At 44.1% G+C, this 19,224-nt stretch overlaps 1 protein-coding gene across 3 annotated transcripts in view; it reads right to left on the bottom strand.

The window, feature by feature from the left end:
- Positions 1-2,453: 2,453 nt before the first annotated feature.
- Positions 2,454-19,224, bottom strand: part of SQOR (sulfide quinone oxidoreductase) — a 52,235-nt gene continuing 35,464 nt past the window's right edge. For 2 of the 3 annotated variants that reach the window (XM_032343608.1, XM_032343609.1), the window contains exons 6-10: positions 17,224-17,433; positions 10,951-11,134; positions 4,551-4,618; positions 4,078-4,256; positions 2,454-2,772 (exon numbers count right to left, since the gene is read on the bottom strand). In XM_032343608.1, coding sequence (XP_032199499.1) covers positions 2,715-2,772; positions 4,078-4,256; positions 4,551-4,618; positions 10,951-11,134; positions 17,224-17,433 — 699 coding nt within the window. In that variant the 3' untranslated portion in view covers positions 2,454-2,714. The remainder of the gene's footprint in view (positions 2,773-4,077; positions 4,257-4,550; positions 4,619-10,950; positions 11,135-17,223; positions 17,434-19,224) is intronic. The other variant, XM_032343610.1, reaches the window with a different exon arrangement.

Here is a 19,224-nt window from a genome sequence, read left to right as displayed (position 1 = left end):
GTAGGATTGTTGCAGGATTATGTGAGGAAAGTATCTAGTACTGACTATACCCCAATTCTCTACTAGGTATGAGACCTACATGTGTTACATTAATTAATTAGCAATTCTCTTAGCCAACACAAAGGATCTGTGCTCCTCATATAACTAATTACTCACCAGTCTACTCTCTCCAACCAACTTCTGGGTCTTCAACACATAGGAAGTATAAAATACAAATAGTACGTGCAGTGTGATTTTTTGTTTGTTTGTTTGTTTTCAGAAAGTTGACATGTGATAGTTAGGTCAACAGAGAAAAAGACACCAAGACTTATTAGTTGCTATAACTGGGAGATGGATTTGGAGTCATTTTTATTTTTTGTTTATCTCTGTTCTCTACATTTTCTACAAGAGTCAGACATAGAGGGTGCCTGAGTGGTTCAGTCAGTTAAGCCTCTGCCTTCAGCTCAGGTCATGATCTCAGGGTCCTGGGATCGAGCCCCACATCATCGGGCTCCCTGCTCAGCGGAGAATCTGCTTCTCCCTCTCCCTTTGTGTTCTCACCCTCAAGCTTGCTCTTACTCTCTCTCAAATAAATAAATTAACCCCTTTTTTTTTTTAAAGTTTGACATACGAAAAAAAACACTAAAAGTGTTTTTAACAGCAAAAAAATCGACTAAATCTGAAAGCATGTCCCCCTTGATGACAAGTGCTACTTCCCTCCCTGGACCCCAGTGGTCCCTTAGCTGCCATCCCAGCTCTGTTATTACACCCATAGCTCGCCCAGGGCTAATGCCAAGGCAGGAATTTCAACTCCCGGGAAGAAGCTCCTGGGACAAGGTGTGGGGACCAAGGAGAGATTGTTCAAATCAATAGTTCCAGCCTGGTGTCCCTTCGGTATTCTGAAGGTATCAGCCTCTGAGTGAGACAGATCTCCGCACAGGGCAGGACCTGTAACCTCATTCCGACAGGGACCCCACCACTAGAGAAACAACCCACCCTCACCTCGATCGTGGTCTTGTGCCCTCTTCCACTACCTGATCCAGTAACTGGAGGCAGTCCCAAGGGAAGGTCTCTCCCTTGGCCAACCCTACATTTGTGGTTAAGGAGATAAGGTTTCAAAGACCAAGCTTTTCTGGAATTCTGGCCAATAGTGGTTACCGCCCCCTCCAGCGGTGGCAAATAAATTCTGCCCAGCATGATGCGAATCCAGAAGCAATTCCCTGATGCTTGGAGGTTTATTCAGAATACATGATCGTAAGTGGACCCAGGAGGCTCTCTGGTTCACCCTGCAAAGGGTTTCAAATTGACTTGACCTCAAGCCAATGGCATCCTCAGCCATTCCAAGAATCCTAGCCCATCCCTAAAAATGCAGAAACCGTCTTCACCAGCACTTTTGTCCACATCCAGGGAGAAAGTAACGGCTGGCTCTTTCCAGGCCCTCTTGGATCTTGCAGAGGAAGGTCATGGGAGGTGAACATCATCCAGCTCTCCCTGATTTCACATGCCTGCGGGAATGGGCAGCCCACCAGGAGCCAGCCTGCAGCCACCTCAGGAGGGAGTCAGAGTAAAGGGCAGAATAATCCTGCCCCCGCCTGCTTCACAAGCACTGGGTGAATGTGCAGGACGTGATGAGCTCCTTTGCTCTCCCTTTCCAGGCCTGAGGTGGGGTGGGAGGCAGTGAGCGCACCTGTGAGAATGGTCAATATATTGTCCAAACAGGACATTTTGGAATAAAAGGGGGCACTGTTAATAGCTCTGCTAGGATAGCAGATGTTAGAGAGGAATACTGCAGACAAGCCAGAGATGTGGCTGCCACAGAAAACATCTTCCTTCCATGCCTATAACCAGGGGTCCTCTGCTGGAGTGGTGCCCTGTACCCTCCTGGAACGGGGGCCACTGAAGAAAGTCTGCTTTCCGAACCAACCAAGGTCTCATCCTGCAAACCCTCCCACATCCCAGGAAAAGAGGAGGAAACTATCCCATAAACCTCGGAAGTCTGGGCAGAGCACCCTCTGTTCACCGCTGCGTCTCCCAGGCCAACATCATGCGTGGCAGGTAGAGCTTGCTTTGTAAATATTTGTTGAATGAATGACTGAGTGCCTGTGCAGTTTCTCCAGTCATCAGCAGAACTCCAGGAAATCAGAAAGACTTAGCAGTCCTACGTAAGTAACATTGTTACCTAAACTAGGTAACCGTTCAGGTTTGAACTCTGAATGGTTGTAACAGGCAGCAGCCACCAGTCCCCCGAAGGAGGTCTATGCATCATGTGCTCAGGGCTATCTCACACACACCGTTTGAAATAGTATTTTCCCTCGAGTGACTTTTCTGTGAATCCAAACAGACTCTGGGGAAATTGCGCCAGCTGTCCGTGGGACACTTATAAGTAGGCAACAGGTAAGCTTCCACCACCAACTCTGGCTCCCAACAGCTATAACTTTTCATCCCACCAGTCAAGATAAAACTGTATCATGGAATCTCAATCAATGGCAAGCTTTTATTTAAAAAATAGAAATCTATCCTCTCATTTGAATATTTCCAAAGAATCAAACTCATCTGGGGCAGACCACATGGTGGCTATCCAGAGGCACTGAAAAGGGAGGCATTTGGTCACCATGATCCAGCAATTAAGTCTTTGCACAGGGTTAGGTTTTAAGTTCTTCCTGCTGCTCTTGGTCAATCAGCGACTGTGATTTGGGTTCAGAAGCCATCCAAGGAGAGCGAGGGTTGAGCCCTCCTTAACTCATACCCAGATGGAACACCTTCCTCAGAAAAGCTGGTCCTCCCCAGTAACCCCTGGAAGAAATGACAGAGATTATTTGCATCAGAAAAGATGAGGGAGACTTCAGCAGCACGAAGTTGAAAGGGAGGCGAGGTTGCTCCGGAAGCACGCTTCTCAGCACGGAAAGCAGTGTCTGTCTAGTGAAGTAGAAAGATCCCATGACCAGAAGGGGACAACCTACTTTGGATCCTGGCTTTAACACAGACTTGCTGTGTGAGCCTGGACACGCAGACTCAGTTCAGCAAACTGGTATGAAGTCTTTGCTGCAGGCGAACTGCAATCCTCTCTACGCTCGTTTGCTCGTAAATTAAGTATAGGTCAGGGTTTCTCAACCTTGGCCCTGCTGACATTTTGGACCAATATTTCTTTGCTATGGGTCTGTCTTGTGCATTTTAGGATGTTTAGCAACATCTCTGGCCTCTGCTCACTAGATGCTCCTAAGCATCCCCTCCATTGTGACAATCAAATACGTCTCCCAATATTGCCAAATGCCCCCTCAGGGGCAAAATCACCCCTGGTTGGAAACCACAGGTGTACATATCCTGATTTAACCATCTCTTAAGGGTTTGGACAAGTGAAATGAGATTGTCACTTTTGGGACAAAGAAGAATTATTAATTTTTATTCTATTTACTGAATGCCTACTATGTAGCTGTCTATGCGTCATCTCATTAATCCTCATCCTGTGAGGGAGGCAATGTTCCTTTCATTTTGTAGATAAGAAACTTAAACATAAAAAAGAAAACATAGAGAAACTTAAACAGAGTGTTTAAGCAACTTGCCCTAGGACACTCAGTTAGTGAATGGAAGAAGCAGGACTCAGACACAAGACTGACTCCAAAGCTATGCTTTTAATCACTAGGTTTTCTTTTTCCTGGGATACAATAAAAACCAAGGGTGGCAGATGAAAAAGTATTTGACACGTGGAAGTGATTTACTACTACTACTCCTCCTCCTCCTCTACTACTACTATTATTACTATTACTATTAATCTGGCACCAAGAGAGAGAAAGGGCATGGAAAACAGAAGATTTGGTCACTGCCACTAATGAAGAAGGGAAGAGGCTGCCTCGCCTTGTGGCTGGCAGATGTGGAATGATTCCTTTCTCTCACCCAGAGCGGCCTCTTTCCCACCAAGTATGTCTGAGGTGAGAAGACCCTAGGCCGCCATCACTCATCCAGGAGAAAACACAACAAAGCAGATGCCATCTTCCAGTTCTGCTCTGGGTCCTGATGGCTCCTACAGCTTGAAGTCCTCCTTGAAACAACCACCCTGCACAAGTCAGTGAGGTGTGTCTCTACCCTAGACGATGACCTTACCTCAGCATCATATTCCAATACAGGAAAGGCATCAGGTCGGCCTTCATGAGGTACATGGTAAGTCGCTCTCTGCTCTGGTCAAAGGGGAAGGTTTCCAGCGGCTGAGCATTGTAGTCGAACTCCGCAAGAATCACACGGTTGTAGCCAGTCACCAGTGGACACGAGGTGTAGCCATCGTACTAAATTTGCATGTGAGACCAAGTGGGAAAGTGACTTTTTTCATGGTATGACAGAAATACTTGAGAATTTATGATTTACTCTAGAGAGTGGCAATTTCCTTCCTTTTTTGTATATTTTCATTTTTTATATAGTGAAAAATGTAAATTATCTAACAAAAATACATACTAAAGAGGCAAAAATTAAAGTGCCTGTATGAAAGAAACCAATTAACAAAGTGGCAGATTGTGGGAAAACACTGCTTTCACACAGAAGAGATGTTAATTGAGCTAGGGCTTCTTATAAGGCATACAAACCTTTTTCATTGGTTTTTGATTCTTCATAACCAGAGAAATTGTTCTGTCAAGTATTCCTGACTGGGCAGCTAGGAGAGAAATGGAAAAGTCAGAAAAACATAAGCATCTAGGTTTTCTAAGAAAACTAAGTTGTAGGGCGCCTGGGTGGCTCCGTGGGTTAAGGCCTCTGCCTTCAGCTCAGGACATGATCCCAGGGTCCTGGGATCGAGCCCCGCATCAGGCTCTCTGCTCAGCAGGGAGCCTGCTTCCCTTCCTCTCTCTCTGCCTGCCTCTCTGCCTACTTGCAGATCTCTGTCTGTCAAATAAATAAGTAAAAATCTTAAAAAAAAAAAAAAAGAAAGAAAGAAAACTAAGTTGTAGATAAATACCAACAAGTTAAGAAGCCTTTATTCCCTATTCCTCTAGATTTTTACCTGGAACATGGCTCACCTTACCACTCAAAGTTCTGGCTACCAGAAGGGGTTCTTTAATTCACCAAAGGCCCACACAGATGCCTCTGTAAGTTTGAAACTCAAGAGCCAGTCCTATCTGAACAAGAGAACTGTAACAGTGGCCCTACCCCAAACCCACTTCCCCTTCTCCTAGGGGTCAATGGTTGTCAACTTGGCCTCTGTGTCCAGAATCCCCTAGCCTATTCGGATGTCCCTCTGTCCTTGTTCAGACGGCCTCAGATATATTCAAGTGGGCCAAACAGTGAGTTTTTCTTTGTCCTAGAATGCCCTGGCAGAGGCTGGACCAGATGTAGACAGACAGACAAGTAGACGGATGTTCTTGGTTTTTGATGGCAAGAGTGGAAGGCTGCCTTTTCTATTATGAAAATATTCAAACTCTACCATTCTTGCTCCTTCTATCCTATCAGATGCTACTGTTTTTTTTCTGGAGTATCTTCAGAGCAAACAATCACATCAATTCACCCATAAATATTTCTGTGTATATCTCTGAAAAATGAGGAAATTTTATTATTTTTTTAAAAGATTTTATTTATTGGGGCACCTGGGTGGCTCAGTGGTTTAAGCCTCTGCCTTCAACTCAGGTCATGATCTCAGAGTCCTGGGATCGAGCCCCGCATCGGGCTCTCTGCTCAGCAGGGAGCTTGCTTCCCCCCTCCCCTCTCTCTGCCTGCCTCTCTGCCTACTTGTGATCTCTACCTGTCAAATAAATAAATAAATAAAATCTAAAAAAATAAAAAATAAAAATTTTATTTATTTGACAGTGAGAGTGAGAGAGCGCAAGCAGGGGGAGCGGCAGGGAAAGGGAGAAAGAAGCAGGCTCCCTGCCAAGTGGGGAAGCCGGATATGGAACTCAATCCCAGGACTCTGGGATCATGACCCAAACTAAAGCCAGTGGCTTAACCAACTGAGCCACCCAGGCACCCAAAAATGAGGAACTTTTAAAGTATGAACACAATAGCATTTTTACACCTGAAACACTAGCAATAATTCCTTAATATCCTCTAATCCCAGTCTGTGTTCAATGTTGAATAATCAAACTGCCCTTTTAAAAATATATGGCAGTTTGTGTCTCTAGAGGTAGAAAACTAGATTTACTTTTGAGGAAAGATAGGTTATGTTTATGCTGTAAAATGTTCATTAAAGCAGTTTTTTTGCAATCCCCAAAGTCAGGAGTCAAGAAACTTTTTCTGTAAAGGAGAATTATATAGGGATGGCTGTGTGGCTCAGTCAGTTAGTGTCCAACTCTTGATTTTGGCTCAGCTCATGATCTCAGGGTGTGAGATGGAGCCCCCTCATCGGGCTCCATGCTGGGCATGGAGCCTGCTTAGGATTTTCTCGCCCCCAACTCCTTCTCTAAAAAAATACAATAAAGAAAAACTTTACACCTTGTGGGCCCAGAGGACAAGAGGCAAATATCAAAGATATTATATAACAAGAGAGAAAACAAGACAAAAAATTATTTTAAAAATCCAAAATATAAAAATAATTTTTTGTACTACAGGTCTACTAGGAGAAGAATGGAATTCTTTTTCTGACCCTCAGTGCTCCCTATCATCAAACTGATTATAAACGTTAAACGAAAGAAAGCATTCCTACAAAAACAGGCAGAACATTGCAACTGTCCAGCAGAGTATAATTTCCTGATGCCCAAATCAAAAGAGAAATAAATGTTTTTCCAAAATGTGGAAGTTCAATAAAATGAGGAGTAAATAATTCTGCTTAAAAATATAAACTGGCTGGGGTGTCTGGGTGGATCAATTGGTTAAGCATCTGAATCTTTTTTTTTTTTTTTAAGATTTTATTTATTTATTTGAGAGAGATAGCGAGCATGGTGGTGGGTGGGCGGGCAGAGGAAGAAGGATAAACAGGCTCTCCACGGAGCAGGGAGCCCAATGTGGGGTTTGATCCCAGGACCCTGCGATCATGACCTAAGCCAAAGGCAGATGCTTAACAACTGAGCCACCCATGTGCCCCAAGCACCTGACTCTTGATTTCAGCTCAGGTGATGATCTCAAGGTTGTGAGATGTAGCCCCGTGTCACGCTCTGTGCTCAGTGAGGAGTTTGCTTGATGTTCTCTCTCTCCCTCTGTCCCTCCCCCTGCTTGCGCTCTCTCTCTCTCTCTCTCTAATATATAAACTGGCTGTCCTCATTGTTTTAACATATCTAAAGATCCTATTTCCATTTTGGAAAACTTTGTTCCCTTTTGAAGGCCACAAAGAGATTGGAATCTTTACTGAAAGACCCAAGGAGGCCTCTGCACCAGGACATCCAGGCCACCAGATGAGGAGAAACAGGGCCCAGCAGGTACCACCTGCAGAGAGGCCGGGACCCAGGAAGCAGTCACACTGTGAAGTGTCGGGTATCCAGGTTTAAGGTGTGTGTGCATGAAAGTGTATGGGAGTTGTAGGTTTTCCCTGTATTATAATCCCCTTCTGTTATTCCCAAACCTTCTCTTAACTTTTGTTAAATATCACATCCCGGTCTTGACTGTGGTGTGGGTAATGAAGGGACAATCTTCAGAGAAAGAGGCCTGAGCAACGGGGAAGCTAGATTCAATGTGGCAACATGGGGTCTCACTCAGAGTAGCACAGTGGTCTGGAATGAGGTTCGACACCTGGCTGGGTGGCAAGTAAGCCAAGGATGGGTTATGGAACAAGTGAAAGCCTTGCTAGGACTACTCAGGACACCCAGGAAAGGGAATCTACTGAGCAATGTGGATCCACTTAGGGAACACTGGGACTGCAGTCATTTCATCACTAAAATGTGAAGTGACATATATATATGCATTTAACATGAATGAATGAAAACATTCACGCTGTTTGAAATGCAAATGGACTGGAAACAACATAAATATAAATTAAAGAGTAGACTCATTAAATGAATTCAGGAGCAACCATACAAAAGCATACAGACTGGAAAAAAAAACAGATGTAAAAACAATGGGGACACTCTCTAAGTGGTTAGGGGGAACACAGAAGCAGCAAATTTTCCACTTAAAACGTTTTGTGTAGGGGCGCCTGGGTGGCTCAGTGGGTTGAAGCCTCTGCTTTCGGCTCAGATCATGATCCCGGGTCCTGGGATCGAGCCCTGTGTCTCTCTGCTCAGCAGGGAGACTGTTTTCTCCTCTCTCCTCTCTCTCTGCCTGCCTCTCTGCCTACTTGTAATCTCTGTCAAATAAATAAATAAAATCTTTAAAAAAAAACACACAACTTTTTGTGTAATCGTACTTAATATTATCTCTTCAGAACAGTGAATGTAATGTGTCTGAAGTAGCCACACTCTGGGTAATTGTGCCCCACGTGTACCCACAGGCATTCTCCACACATAAATTCAGCAGGTTACATTAAGAGAAATGTAAATTGAGAGTATCGTCACACAGTCTGCCTGTAAATCACAAAGAGAAAAGATATCTTTATAGTAGAGAGAACTGACAGGCACCCCTTTACCCACTGATAAAATCTAGCTTCACCAAGGATAAGACAAGCTAACGTGGTGGGCCTCTAAGCGGAGGCAGCGGGAGGAACACAGTCTCATGTGTGGAGGGTCTTGCCAAAATGGATCACCTGAATCTAATTTTTTTTTTTTAAGATTTTATTTATTTATTTGACAGACAGAAATCGTAAGTAGGCAGAGAGGCAGGCAGAGAGAGAGGAGGAAGCAGGCTCCCTGCTGAGCAGAGAGCCCGATGCGGGGCTCGATCCCAGGACCCTGGGATCACGACCCGAGCCGAAGGCAGCGGCTTAACCACTGAGCCACCCAGGCGCCCCGACCTGAATCTAATTTTAAGAAGACCACCAAACAATTCTAAATTATGGGATGTTCTACAAGACAACCAATCTCAACTCTTCAAAAAGCCAGTGTCATGAAAGTGAGAAAAAAAAAAAAAAAAGGTCAGGTCTATTCTAGATTAAAGGAAACCAAAAAGACAGCCCTTAACTGGCTTATGGATTTAAGGGGGGTGACGTGGGGGTCATAAAGGCCATTTTTATGAAAACTGGAGAAATCTGAACTGGATATGAGATGATTATATATGAGACAACACAGTGTTCGATTCCTTCGACATGATCATGGTCTTATGGATATAGAAGAGAAAGTCCTTGTTTTGTTTTGTTTTGTTTTGTTTTTAAAGCGAAGGTCAAGCAAAGCTTTATTTCGCACCAAGCATCAAGAATCTAACCGAACGTTCAGGGAGCACCTCTTATAAGAGAGGGCGACCCTTCTCTGTTTCACAGACTAGCTTTTAAAGGCAAAGGCCATGCGGTCGGGCCTGGCCATGCACAGGTGGCCAACTGAGTTATAATTTACCCTAGTAGACATTTGACCCAGCCTATCACCTTGGTTGGGATTGGCGCCCAAAAGACTCCCAAAGGGCAGGGCCCATTCTCCTTGGTAACCAGGGAGACAGTATGCATCCCCCCACTGATCAGATGTCTCCACCTGGCCTGACCCACCCTTGTATCTGGGCCTTATTACCTGGAACTGGTTATCGGACTTGTTTTTAAGTGAATCCCCTGGGGAAGGGGAGCAGGGACAGTTGAACTTTAATGAAAGCCTCTTGCTAAGTAGGTCCTTACATTCCCCCCTTTTCTTTGGAGACTAGTCAAATCTTTGACTTTTTAGCCAGTTCTATATCCCCCACACACTTTTAACGGCTGATAGACTGTTTTAATGACTCCAGTGTGATTTACCCAGAAACAGTATTTCTCTCCTAAGGTTATGCAGAGCCCCCCCTTCCTTTTATTAGAAACAGTAAGTTAAGTACCCCCCCTTTTATTTTGCAATTGCTTATACCTCCCACCTGTATCTTAACAACAGGGGCAACAATGAATTTAATGAAATCATTGTTTTTTGAGTCTTAGTTTTAGTCCACGATCGGTGGGGTCCATTAGCAGTGGATGGTCTTATGGATATAGAAGAGAAAGTCCTTGTTCTTAAAGAGATATAGGTTGATGTACTTGAGGGTGAGTTATTACTATGTCAAAACCCACTTTCAGATGACTCGCCAAAAAAATATAGAGAGAGAGTAATCAAGCCAATGTTACAAAAGATGACTGTTGGTTAATATTTAAAGGCTATCAGAATATTCATTGTACTTCCCAATTTTTCACGGTTTGAGATTTTTGAAATCGAGAGTTGGGGGGAGCAATGATTATTAATAATGATAAAGACATTGAGCGGGTTTCCCAGAAAGCCCTTCGTGGGTTGCAGTAGTGAAAGTAACAGCCAACCTGTTCTATGGGTGTGCAATTCACACAAAATACTCTCACCCCAGCCACGGGAATGTCTGTATTTTACAGCACCCGGAGAAGACAGTTCTTGTCTAGAGAGGACAGCATCTAAAAGCCAATTCTCCTCATCACTGCTAGTGCAGAACATGGAGGGAAAGAATTTAGTTTTCCAGGCTGAGGCCTTAATCGTGCACCAATGATGGCACGCTCCACTGTATTTGTCCTACGAGAACAATTTTCTGGTCTGCAAGCTTTCATTGACTTGCATGTGTTTTCTGTGGAAACAAACACTTCCCCAGCTTTACAGTGTTTCAAGCTAAAGAAAAATAGCCAACCTGCCTTGTGTCACAGGCAAAAAAAAGAGGCCGAGCAGAGGAGTGTGGCGGGATGAGAAGTAATGGAATTCCAGAGATCTGGAAAAATGGTACCCTCTCCCAAATGCCCCCTGCCCGGCAAACCACTTCTCGGACCCAAACAAAGGCAGATGAGGTCAGGAGGCTCTTTTTTCCTCATAGGATGCTAAAACTAAGTTCACAGACAACCTGCTTCTGTGTCAGAGTGTTGGGGTAGCTGTGTTAGGGTGGCTGAAGTCATTTCTAGGCCACGGAAGGTTTATTATTAATGAAATGCCATTTGTGCCAAGCTTTGGTTTTTGTGATGACAGTGACTTCAGGGTGACATCATTCTGAAAGAGTAAGAAACCTAGCTCATTCTCTTACCCACTGCGGCTGCAGTCTTTGACGTGGGAAGGTTGGTGCAGTCCCCGATGCCAAAGACATTGGGGTATTTCTTGTGTTGAAGAGTTTCTTTATCGACGTCCACCCAGCCAGCAGCATCAGCCACAGGACTCGTCTTGAGGACATCTGGCGAACTCATGGGTGGTGTTACATGAAGCATTTCATACTACAAAGAAGGAAAGCATCCACATGGGTGTTTTTTCCAGTTATTTGTCCAGCCTCAAAAGTTGTCCCCCGACCTCCCTTATCCAGACACTGAACCGTGCACTACCTACTTCACGTTTGCACTAATCCACACCTTCTCCAAGGTCTTAAATGCTCCCAGGCAGCATCCTGATAAAACAACTAACCATTCTCTTGCCTGATGTGGTCTCCCTGTAGACAGCTGACGTGATCCTTCTGGGCAGAAGGGATTGGGAATCAGAAACACCGGAATGAACCTCACTAACCCTGATGTGTCTGTTACTCCTAAAAAAAAGGACGTGGTGGTTCTCAGTTGCTCTCTCCCTGATCCTTGGCTGTCTACTTGCAAAGTCTGGTACTTCGGTTTTATTTTGCAAAAAAGGTGCTCAGAGTCCCCAAAACCTGTAAAAACTGTGTGCAGAGCTGGTAAGGGAACACCCTTCCCAAATACCGGTGGACTTCCAAAATCTATGAAGAAAACCAACAGAATGCCAATTTAAGGTGAAATAAAGGGTGGTGAGAATATTCACTATCATTTTGGAGGAGAGAGGAATCAGATTCAGTGAAGGGTTTACTGAACAGTGTAGGGTACAGGGTGGATTTTTTCCCCCCCTAAAAAAAATCCTATGTCAACCACACCCTTGGCAGCACTGCTCTAACCCACCATGATCAATTCGGATGGCTCATTTAATTTTTTTAATTTATGTAATACCTTTTTGTTTGTTTATATAACATTTCTGTAGTTTATCCTTTTCAGTCTTTTTATTATTATTATTTATAAACTCAAGCGATTTCAACCTGATTTAAGAGTCCCAAAACATTTCATTAAGGTGCAAACTTTAGCCTCTTAAGACAATCCCAGCTTTGTGACAGTCCATAGGTCCTGGCTTCCGTTAGGAGGTCCATGCCCTCGTTGGTGGGACAATCATGGCAATCATGGACAGCAGAAGGAGTTAAGGAGGTGGCTTGTCTTTATTCCCACTCTCAGCCGGTTAGAAGTGTAATTAGCCCTAAGGCAGAACAGTGCTGTAAATGGCCAGTACTCCTTTCCAAGGGGATCTTGGGTAGTTCTTTATTGGCACAGGCCCCTGAGCCTGCGTCTCCTAATGACCATGGAAACCGAGCACATGACTGCAGGATAATGTATGAAATGGGCCACAGCCATCATCCACCAAATTACTAAGGCTGGGTCTGTTTTTCTATAATTAACCAAAACTACTTTTTCTTTCTTTTTTTTTTTTTTAGCTGAGGGAGAAATCTTACCAGAGTCATCTCAATCCACTGGCATCAATGTGCTTAAATTTCACAAGTACACATGAATTCCATACATCTTTGCTAGAAGGAAAGTTAAATGTTTCCATATAATCATCATAAAGGCATGAAGTTTTAATTGAACTAAAATCCTACAAAAGATATACTAAGGTCTGCTTTACAGATGTATTGAAAATTAACATAGGCATTTAGCCGTAGCTTGTCCTTCATACGTTATTTCCACAAACCGTGTATAATGAAGAACTTGGTTCTCCTTCATCACCAGAAAATAATCTATTCCAAATAGCGGTTTTGAAACTTTCATGTTGAGAAGCAGCATTTGGGAGGCTTGTGGGAAATGCAGGTTCCTGGGGCCCACCACCCCCAAAGCCCAGTGCAGCGGGTCTGGGTGAGGCCCAGGACTCCACATTCTAACAAAATCTCAAACAAAAATAGAGATTCTGACACACAAAACCTGTAGGTCTTAGAAGCTCTGGCCTGAAGGAACAGGTTTGTTTACAATGAAAAACAGGGGGCGCCTGGATGGCTCAGTTCTTAAACATTTGCCTTCACCCCACAGAGCCCCACGTGGAGCCCTGCACTGGACTCCCTGCTCAGCAGGAAGCCTGCTTCTCCTTCTGCCTGCTCGTGCTCACTCTCTCTCTCTGACAAATAATAAAATCTTAAAAAAAAAAAAATGAAAAACAGAATGTCATTATATGGACAAGCCATTTCACCTTCCATTTGCTTATCTATAAAGAAATACATTATCACTGACCATTGACCAATTTAGGCTATAGGCTTTCTTTTTCTTTTCTTTTCCTTTTTTTTTTAATTCTTTACAGTGGTGATTCTCAATCCTGCCTGCACATGAGAATTATCAGAGGAAATTTTGAAACTCCCAATCATCATTTCACACCCCCCAAACTAATTAATTAAAATCTGTGGGGGTTAGACTTAGCCATCAGAACATTTAAAAGCTCCCCAAGTAATTTCCATGTGCAGTCAGGGCTGGGAGCACTACTTCAACACCTTTTAGCAGATTTTTTGAAATCCCTAGTTTGAGTGGGGTTGGATTTGGAAAGAAAATCTGACCTGAAATCCTATCACTCAAAGGGGACCAAATATCCTTCTTCTTTATAAACCCTTTAGAAGAATAACAATTTAGGGGTGCCTGGGTGGCTCAGTGGGCTAAAGCCTCTGCCTTCAGCTCAGGTCATGATCCCAGGGTCCTGGGACTGAGCCCAGCATCGGGCTCTCTGCTCAGCACGGAGCCAGCAGAGCCTCTCTCTTCCTGCTGCTCTGCCTACTTGTGATCTCCGTCTGTCAAATAAGTAAATAAAATCTTTTTTTTTTTTTTTTTGTTAAAGATTTTATTTTATTTATTTGTCAGAGAGAAAGAGAGAGCAAGAGCGAGCACAGGCAGAGTGGCAGGCAGAGTCAGAGGGAGAAGCAGGCTCCCTGCGGAGCAAGGAGCCCGATGTGGGACTCGATCCCAGGACGCTGGGATCATGACCTGAGCCGAAGGCAGCTGCTTAACCAACTGAGCCACCCAGGCGTCCCAATAAAATCTTAAAAAGAAAAAAAAAAGGAAGAAGAAGAAGAACCATTTTTTTATCCAAGTCCCCATCCACAACTTCAACTATCAAGAGCACAGCTGAGAACTGGAGTAAAAACCACCGAATAACAAAATTAAGTTCATGCACTCAAAGGCATACACTTTGCTCATATAACTATGCTGGGGGCCCTGACTTGTAGCCCATTCACTTTACTTTACAAAGAATTGAACAAGTTTGGCTATCTCATTTGCCAGTCAATAAAGAATGAGCAGCAGGGGCGCCTGGGTGGCTCAGTGGGTTAAGCCGCTGCCTTCGGCTCAGGTCATGATCTCAGGTCCTGGGATCGAGTCCCACATCGGGCTCTCTGCTCGGCGGGGAACCTGCTTCCTCCTCTCTCTCTGCCTGCCTCTCTGCCTACTTGTGATCTCTCTCTGTCAAATAAATAAATAAAATCTTTAAAAAAAAAAAAAAAAAAAAGAATGAGCAGCAGCAGCTTAGATGAGCTGAAGCTGGAGGGACCTTCTGAAGTCACTTAAAACTGCCTGACAGCCAGGAAAAAAGAAAACTGAAAAGCGAAAAAAAAGGACACATACAAAATCAAATAACAGAGTTGTCTGAGACCCTTTTGGAAGTGATAACTAGCCCCAGTAGGACCTAGGAGCATAACTATATAAAAAGCTATTCAAAGGGGCGCCTGGGTGGCCAAGTTGGTTAAGCGACTGCCTTTGGCTCAGCTCATGATCCTGGAGTCCGGGGATCAGTCCCACATTGGGCTCCCTGCTCAGCAAGGAGTCTGCTTCTCCTGCTGACCTCTCTCTTCTCATGCTCTGTCTCTCTCATTCTCTCTCTCTTCCTCTCAAATAAATAAATAAAATCTTTTAAAAAAAAAAAAAAGCAACTCAAAATTAGGACCCTGAGCTGTAGCAAACAGGTATCAGATGAGCCTGGGACATCCTGTGACACCAGAAAGCAAGAAAATGCTCAAAAATATGGCAGCAACAAGTCACAAGGCCATCGCCATCTTGAAAGGGCTCCTACTAACCAAATCTGGACAATGTGAGCACCAAAATAATTATGGACAGTAAGGAATTATAAACCATTGGGGGTTAAAACAAAATTCATGAGTTCATACCAATAACTAATGAATTAAGAGAGAAGGGAGGGCTTTTGCAGACAGAATGCTAACAACTTACTGTTAAAGGTAGAGAAAATGCTTAATTGGAAAAAAACACCATTTTCCAACTGCCATAGTAAAGACTGGATTAGGCAAAAATGATCAGTGGATGGTAAATCCAGTGGGAAACTTAATGAGGAAGGAGTACAATGTTTGCTTGACCTTAAGGTGTTTCCCCACAACCTTTTTTTTCTTTAAGATTTTATTTATTTTTTTTTGACAGAGATCAAAAGCAGGCAGAGAGGCAGGCAGAGAGTGAGGAGGAAGCAGGCTCCCCACTGAGCAGGGAGCCCGATGCAGGGCTCGATCCCAGGACCCCAAGACCATGACCTGAGCTGAAGGCAGAGGCTTATTAACCCACTGAGCCACCCTCCCCACAAACTTATTAGTAGCAAGAGGAGAAAATGAATAATAGTTAAACAGTAGAGAAATTGGGCCATCTCTTGACTGTTGATCCAAATGAATATCATCAATGAGGGGCAGTTGACCCCTGTGTGCTCTCAAATGTGATACCCTAAAAAGACAGGACATCGCTTATACAGTACACTTCAGTCTAAAATGCACAGCCAGAAACTAATCACAAGAAAACATAAGCAAACCCAAAATGAGGAGCACTCTATTAAAAAATGAAGCAGTGTGAGGTGGTCTGTATTATTCCAAAATATCAACCAAGGAAGGCCATGGAAATGTTCCAGATCAAAGGATGCTCAAGAGACATCCCAATCATAGACAATACCTGCCTGTGGACTGGGTTCTGCCCTGGAGGGAGAAAAACACTATAAATGCTACTAGGCCAATCAACAAAACCGAATATAAACAACAGACTAAAATATTGTGCCCATGCTAAGTTACCTGAATTGGTAACTGTACTGTGGTTATGTAAAAGAATAGGGCTCTCTTAAAAGATTTACAGTAAAGTATTTAGGTAAAGGGCCATGCTATATGAAGTATATAACTCACCTTTAGAGGCTTTGAAAATATATTATATTATATTATATTATATTATATTATATTATATTATATTATATTAGGAGAGAGAGAGGTCAAATGATAAAGCCAATAGGGCAAAACCCAATAATAAATGAATCTAGGTAAAGGCTATGCAGCACACAGTTTTCTTTGTCCTGGTTTTATGTTTGCAGCTTCTCTAAGTTTAAGATTATTTGCAAATAAAAGTTTAAAATTATGACCTTGAGTCATCAGTAACATTTTAAATGAGAGTCAATACACACCACTTAAGAAAGGAAAGATATATGCAATACATTTTAGAACAAGCCTGCACTAAAAAGCTTAAAATGTGAAGTTTTGATGTTTAGAAGATTCGTCATTGGCTCACTTCAAAATTCCTTTTTTTAATGGGACCCTTCATTCCTCTAAAGCTGCAGAATGAATAAAATGTCACTGTGAGCCGTTTTCTCATTGCTAATGGCTCTTGCCAGCGTGCTGTAGACAAGTGATTCTCCCACGGATGCTTCTCCAGATGCCTTTACATCCTGCTCTTCAGCCTCATACACGTCTGCAGAAGGACTATTCCCGCGACACGAAAGAAGAAACACGCACACGGAATCCAAGCCCATACACAGAGGCTCCATCTTTCCACATCAGGGCATGGCTCTGCAAGATCCTGCAAGGATTCTGAAGTGCCTCCTCTTGTGCACAGGTGAAAGATGTTTAAAGACACCCCTATCCGTCATGAACAACTCACAGGCAGGGCTGTTTCTCCATAAAACAAGACAATCACCAAATCCTCCATTGAAGGAAGCCCTTCCTAAACTCTAGGCAAGACCTGAAGTCATCAAATATTTTTGGCTACTTCAAGTGACTCAGGGGAAGAAGAATGGAGATACAAAACAGGATCAAAAGGCACCTGATACCAGTAGGTAAACGCTCCTCAGCTCCCAGGGACACCGCCTCTTGCCCCTTTCTCCTTTCGGTCTATTCTGATCCACCTCCTCCCCTCCCGCTGCCCTGGTGCGCTCATTATAACCAGCCTCCCCCAGCACAAGGATGGCAACTGGGAGGTGGGAGGCACGATGTCGCCAGCATCCAGAGGTGCGTGGGGCTGACAAGCTTCACTCCCCCACTCACTGAGATCACTTGGGTCTCTCCAGGTTTGTCCAGATTCTCAAAAACAGCCTCCTGTCTATCAGCTCGGACTTCGATGAGGTTTTGCTTATAGTTAACGGTGAGGTTCCTCTCCTGGATGATCTCCTGCAGGGCAGCTGCATACTTCTTAACCCCAAAAATGGTTCCAAGAGAAGTGTTGAAAATGATATTGGCCTTGGATCGCTTCCCTGTCTGGAAAAAATGGAAAGAACAGAAACAACCAACATCAAAGCATTACTCCAGCCACCTTTTATTTATTTATTTATTTATTTTTAAAGCCTAGACAAGAGGGTTGCCTGGGTGGCTCAGTTGGTTAAAGCCTCTGCCTTCAGCTCAGGTCATGATTCCAGGGTCCTGAGATCGAGCCCCGCAATGGGTTCTCTGCTCAGCGGGGAGCCTGCTTCCCCTTCCCTCTCTGCCTACTGGTGATCTCTGTTGAATAAATAAGTAAAAAATCTTAAAAAACAAAACAAACAAAAAAACACCTAGACAAGAATTAAAAGAATTAAAACCCTCAGAAGAGAGCTCACCAGGTTGCTCCATCACTATACACTGGTGGGGCAAGGTGTGAACCAATTCACTATCTCCTTATTTTCTGTCAGTGACATAGGAACTAAGTGCATATTTGAGTCAAGGGTGCCATCCATGTGAAGGCCAGAGATGAAGTCAAGTCCAGGGAAAGACAAGCTGAATTGTTTATTGATATACTCATTTGTTCATCCACTCAGTCAGTATTTAATGAGGTCCTAGAGGTGGCTGGTACTGTTCTAGGTGCTGCGGGAACAGCAGTGACCAAAGTTCCCATCCGATTGGCTCACACGTGATTGTATTGTTCATATTTCAGAGGCTGGTATTTTCCCAAATGCCTAAGATCTCACAGGGCCTGAAAGAGAAACTTCCTCTTGGCCATCTAAGCCTCAATAGAAAAGAGTTTGCAAAGAGAAGTCCAGGTGGGAAGAAGCAGCTAGTCTCTCTTTTTCTTTGTTCAGCTCCTTTTGGGATTTGTTCATCTGGAGCACACTATTTGCTTGTCTGTTCATCTTGAGAGAAAGAAAGAGGTTGGGGAGGCGCAGGGGAGAGGGAGAGAGAGAATCTCAACCAGACTCCACGCCAAACACGGAGTCCGATGTGAAGCTCAACACTGGGCTTGATCTCATGACCCTGAGATTATGACCCTGCAATCATGATCTGAGCCAAAAATCAAGAGTCAGATACCTCGGGACGCCTGGGTGGCTCAGTTGGTTAAGCAGCTGCCTTCGGCTCAGGTCATGATCCCAGCGTCCTGGGATCGAGTCCCACATCGGGCTCCTTGCTCAGCGGGGAGCCTGCTTCTCCCTCTGCCTCTGCCTGCCATTCTGTCTGCCTGTGCTCACTCTCTCTCCCTCTCTCTCTCTGACAAATAAATAAAATCTTAAAAAAAAAAAAAAAAAAGAGTCAGATGCCTAACGGACTAAGCCACCCAGGTGCCCCTGGTGTAAGGTGGGTAGAAACCTCAAAAGCCTGTGCCATCCAGTAATTCTCATGACCCAGAATGACATTTCTTAGAAACAGAAACAATGACTCGAACTGTTCCTTAATTCCCCGGGGTGGTTGGCAGGGTTTGCATAACTCAGGTGAAGGCTTCCCAGGGTGGGTTCCAAGCATTGCATTCAGAGGGCTCTTCTGTCCCAGCTACCCCTCCCCTTCTCTCACCTGCCCCTTTACAGAACCACAGGCTGCTCTGAATCCTGCCATTGCCTCAGGTCAAACTACACTGCAATAAACCAAATGTGACAACCCACACCTCGGTAGGAGGCCCGAGAGCAGCTTCCTGCTGCTTCGGGCCAGATGGACTCAAGCTGCCGACATGCTGGAGGCATGTGGAGTGTCCCCACCCAAAGAACTCTTTCCACCCAAGTCTGAAGTTCTAGGTCAACATTTTTTTTTTTTTTTGGCCTTTAGAATTGGCATTTTGCCTACTGTGTTTTCTAAGATGTTTATCAA

Source organism: Mustela erminea, chromosome 5 (assembly GCF_009829155.1).
Source record: "Mustela erminea isolate mMusErm1 chromosome 5, mMusErm1.Pri, whole genome shotgun sequence".
Lineage (NCBI taxonomy): Eukaryota > Metazoa > Chordata > Mammalia > Carnivora > Mustelidae > Mustela > Mustela erminea.
This window is presented reverse-complemented; position numbering and strand designations above follow the sequence as displayed.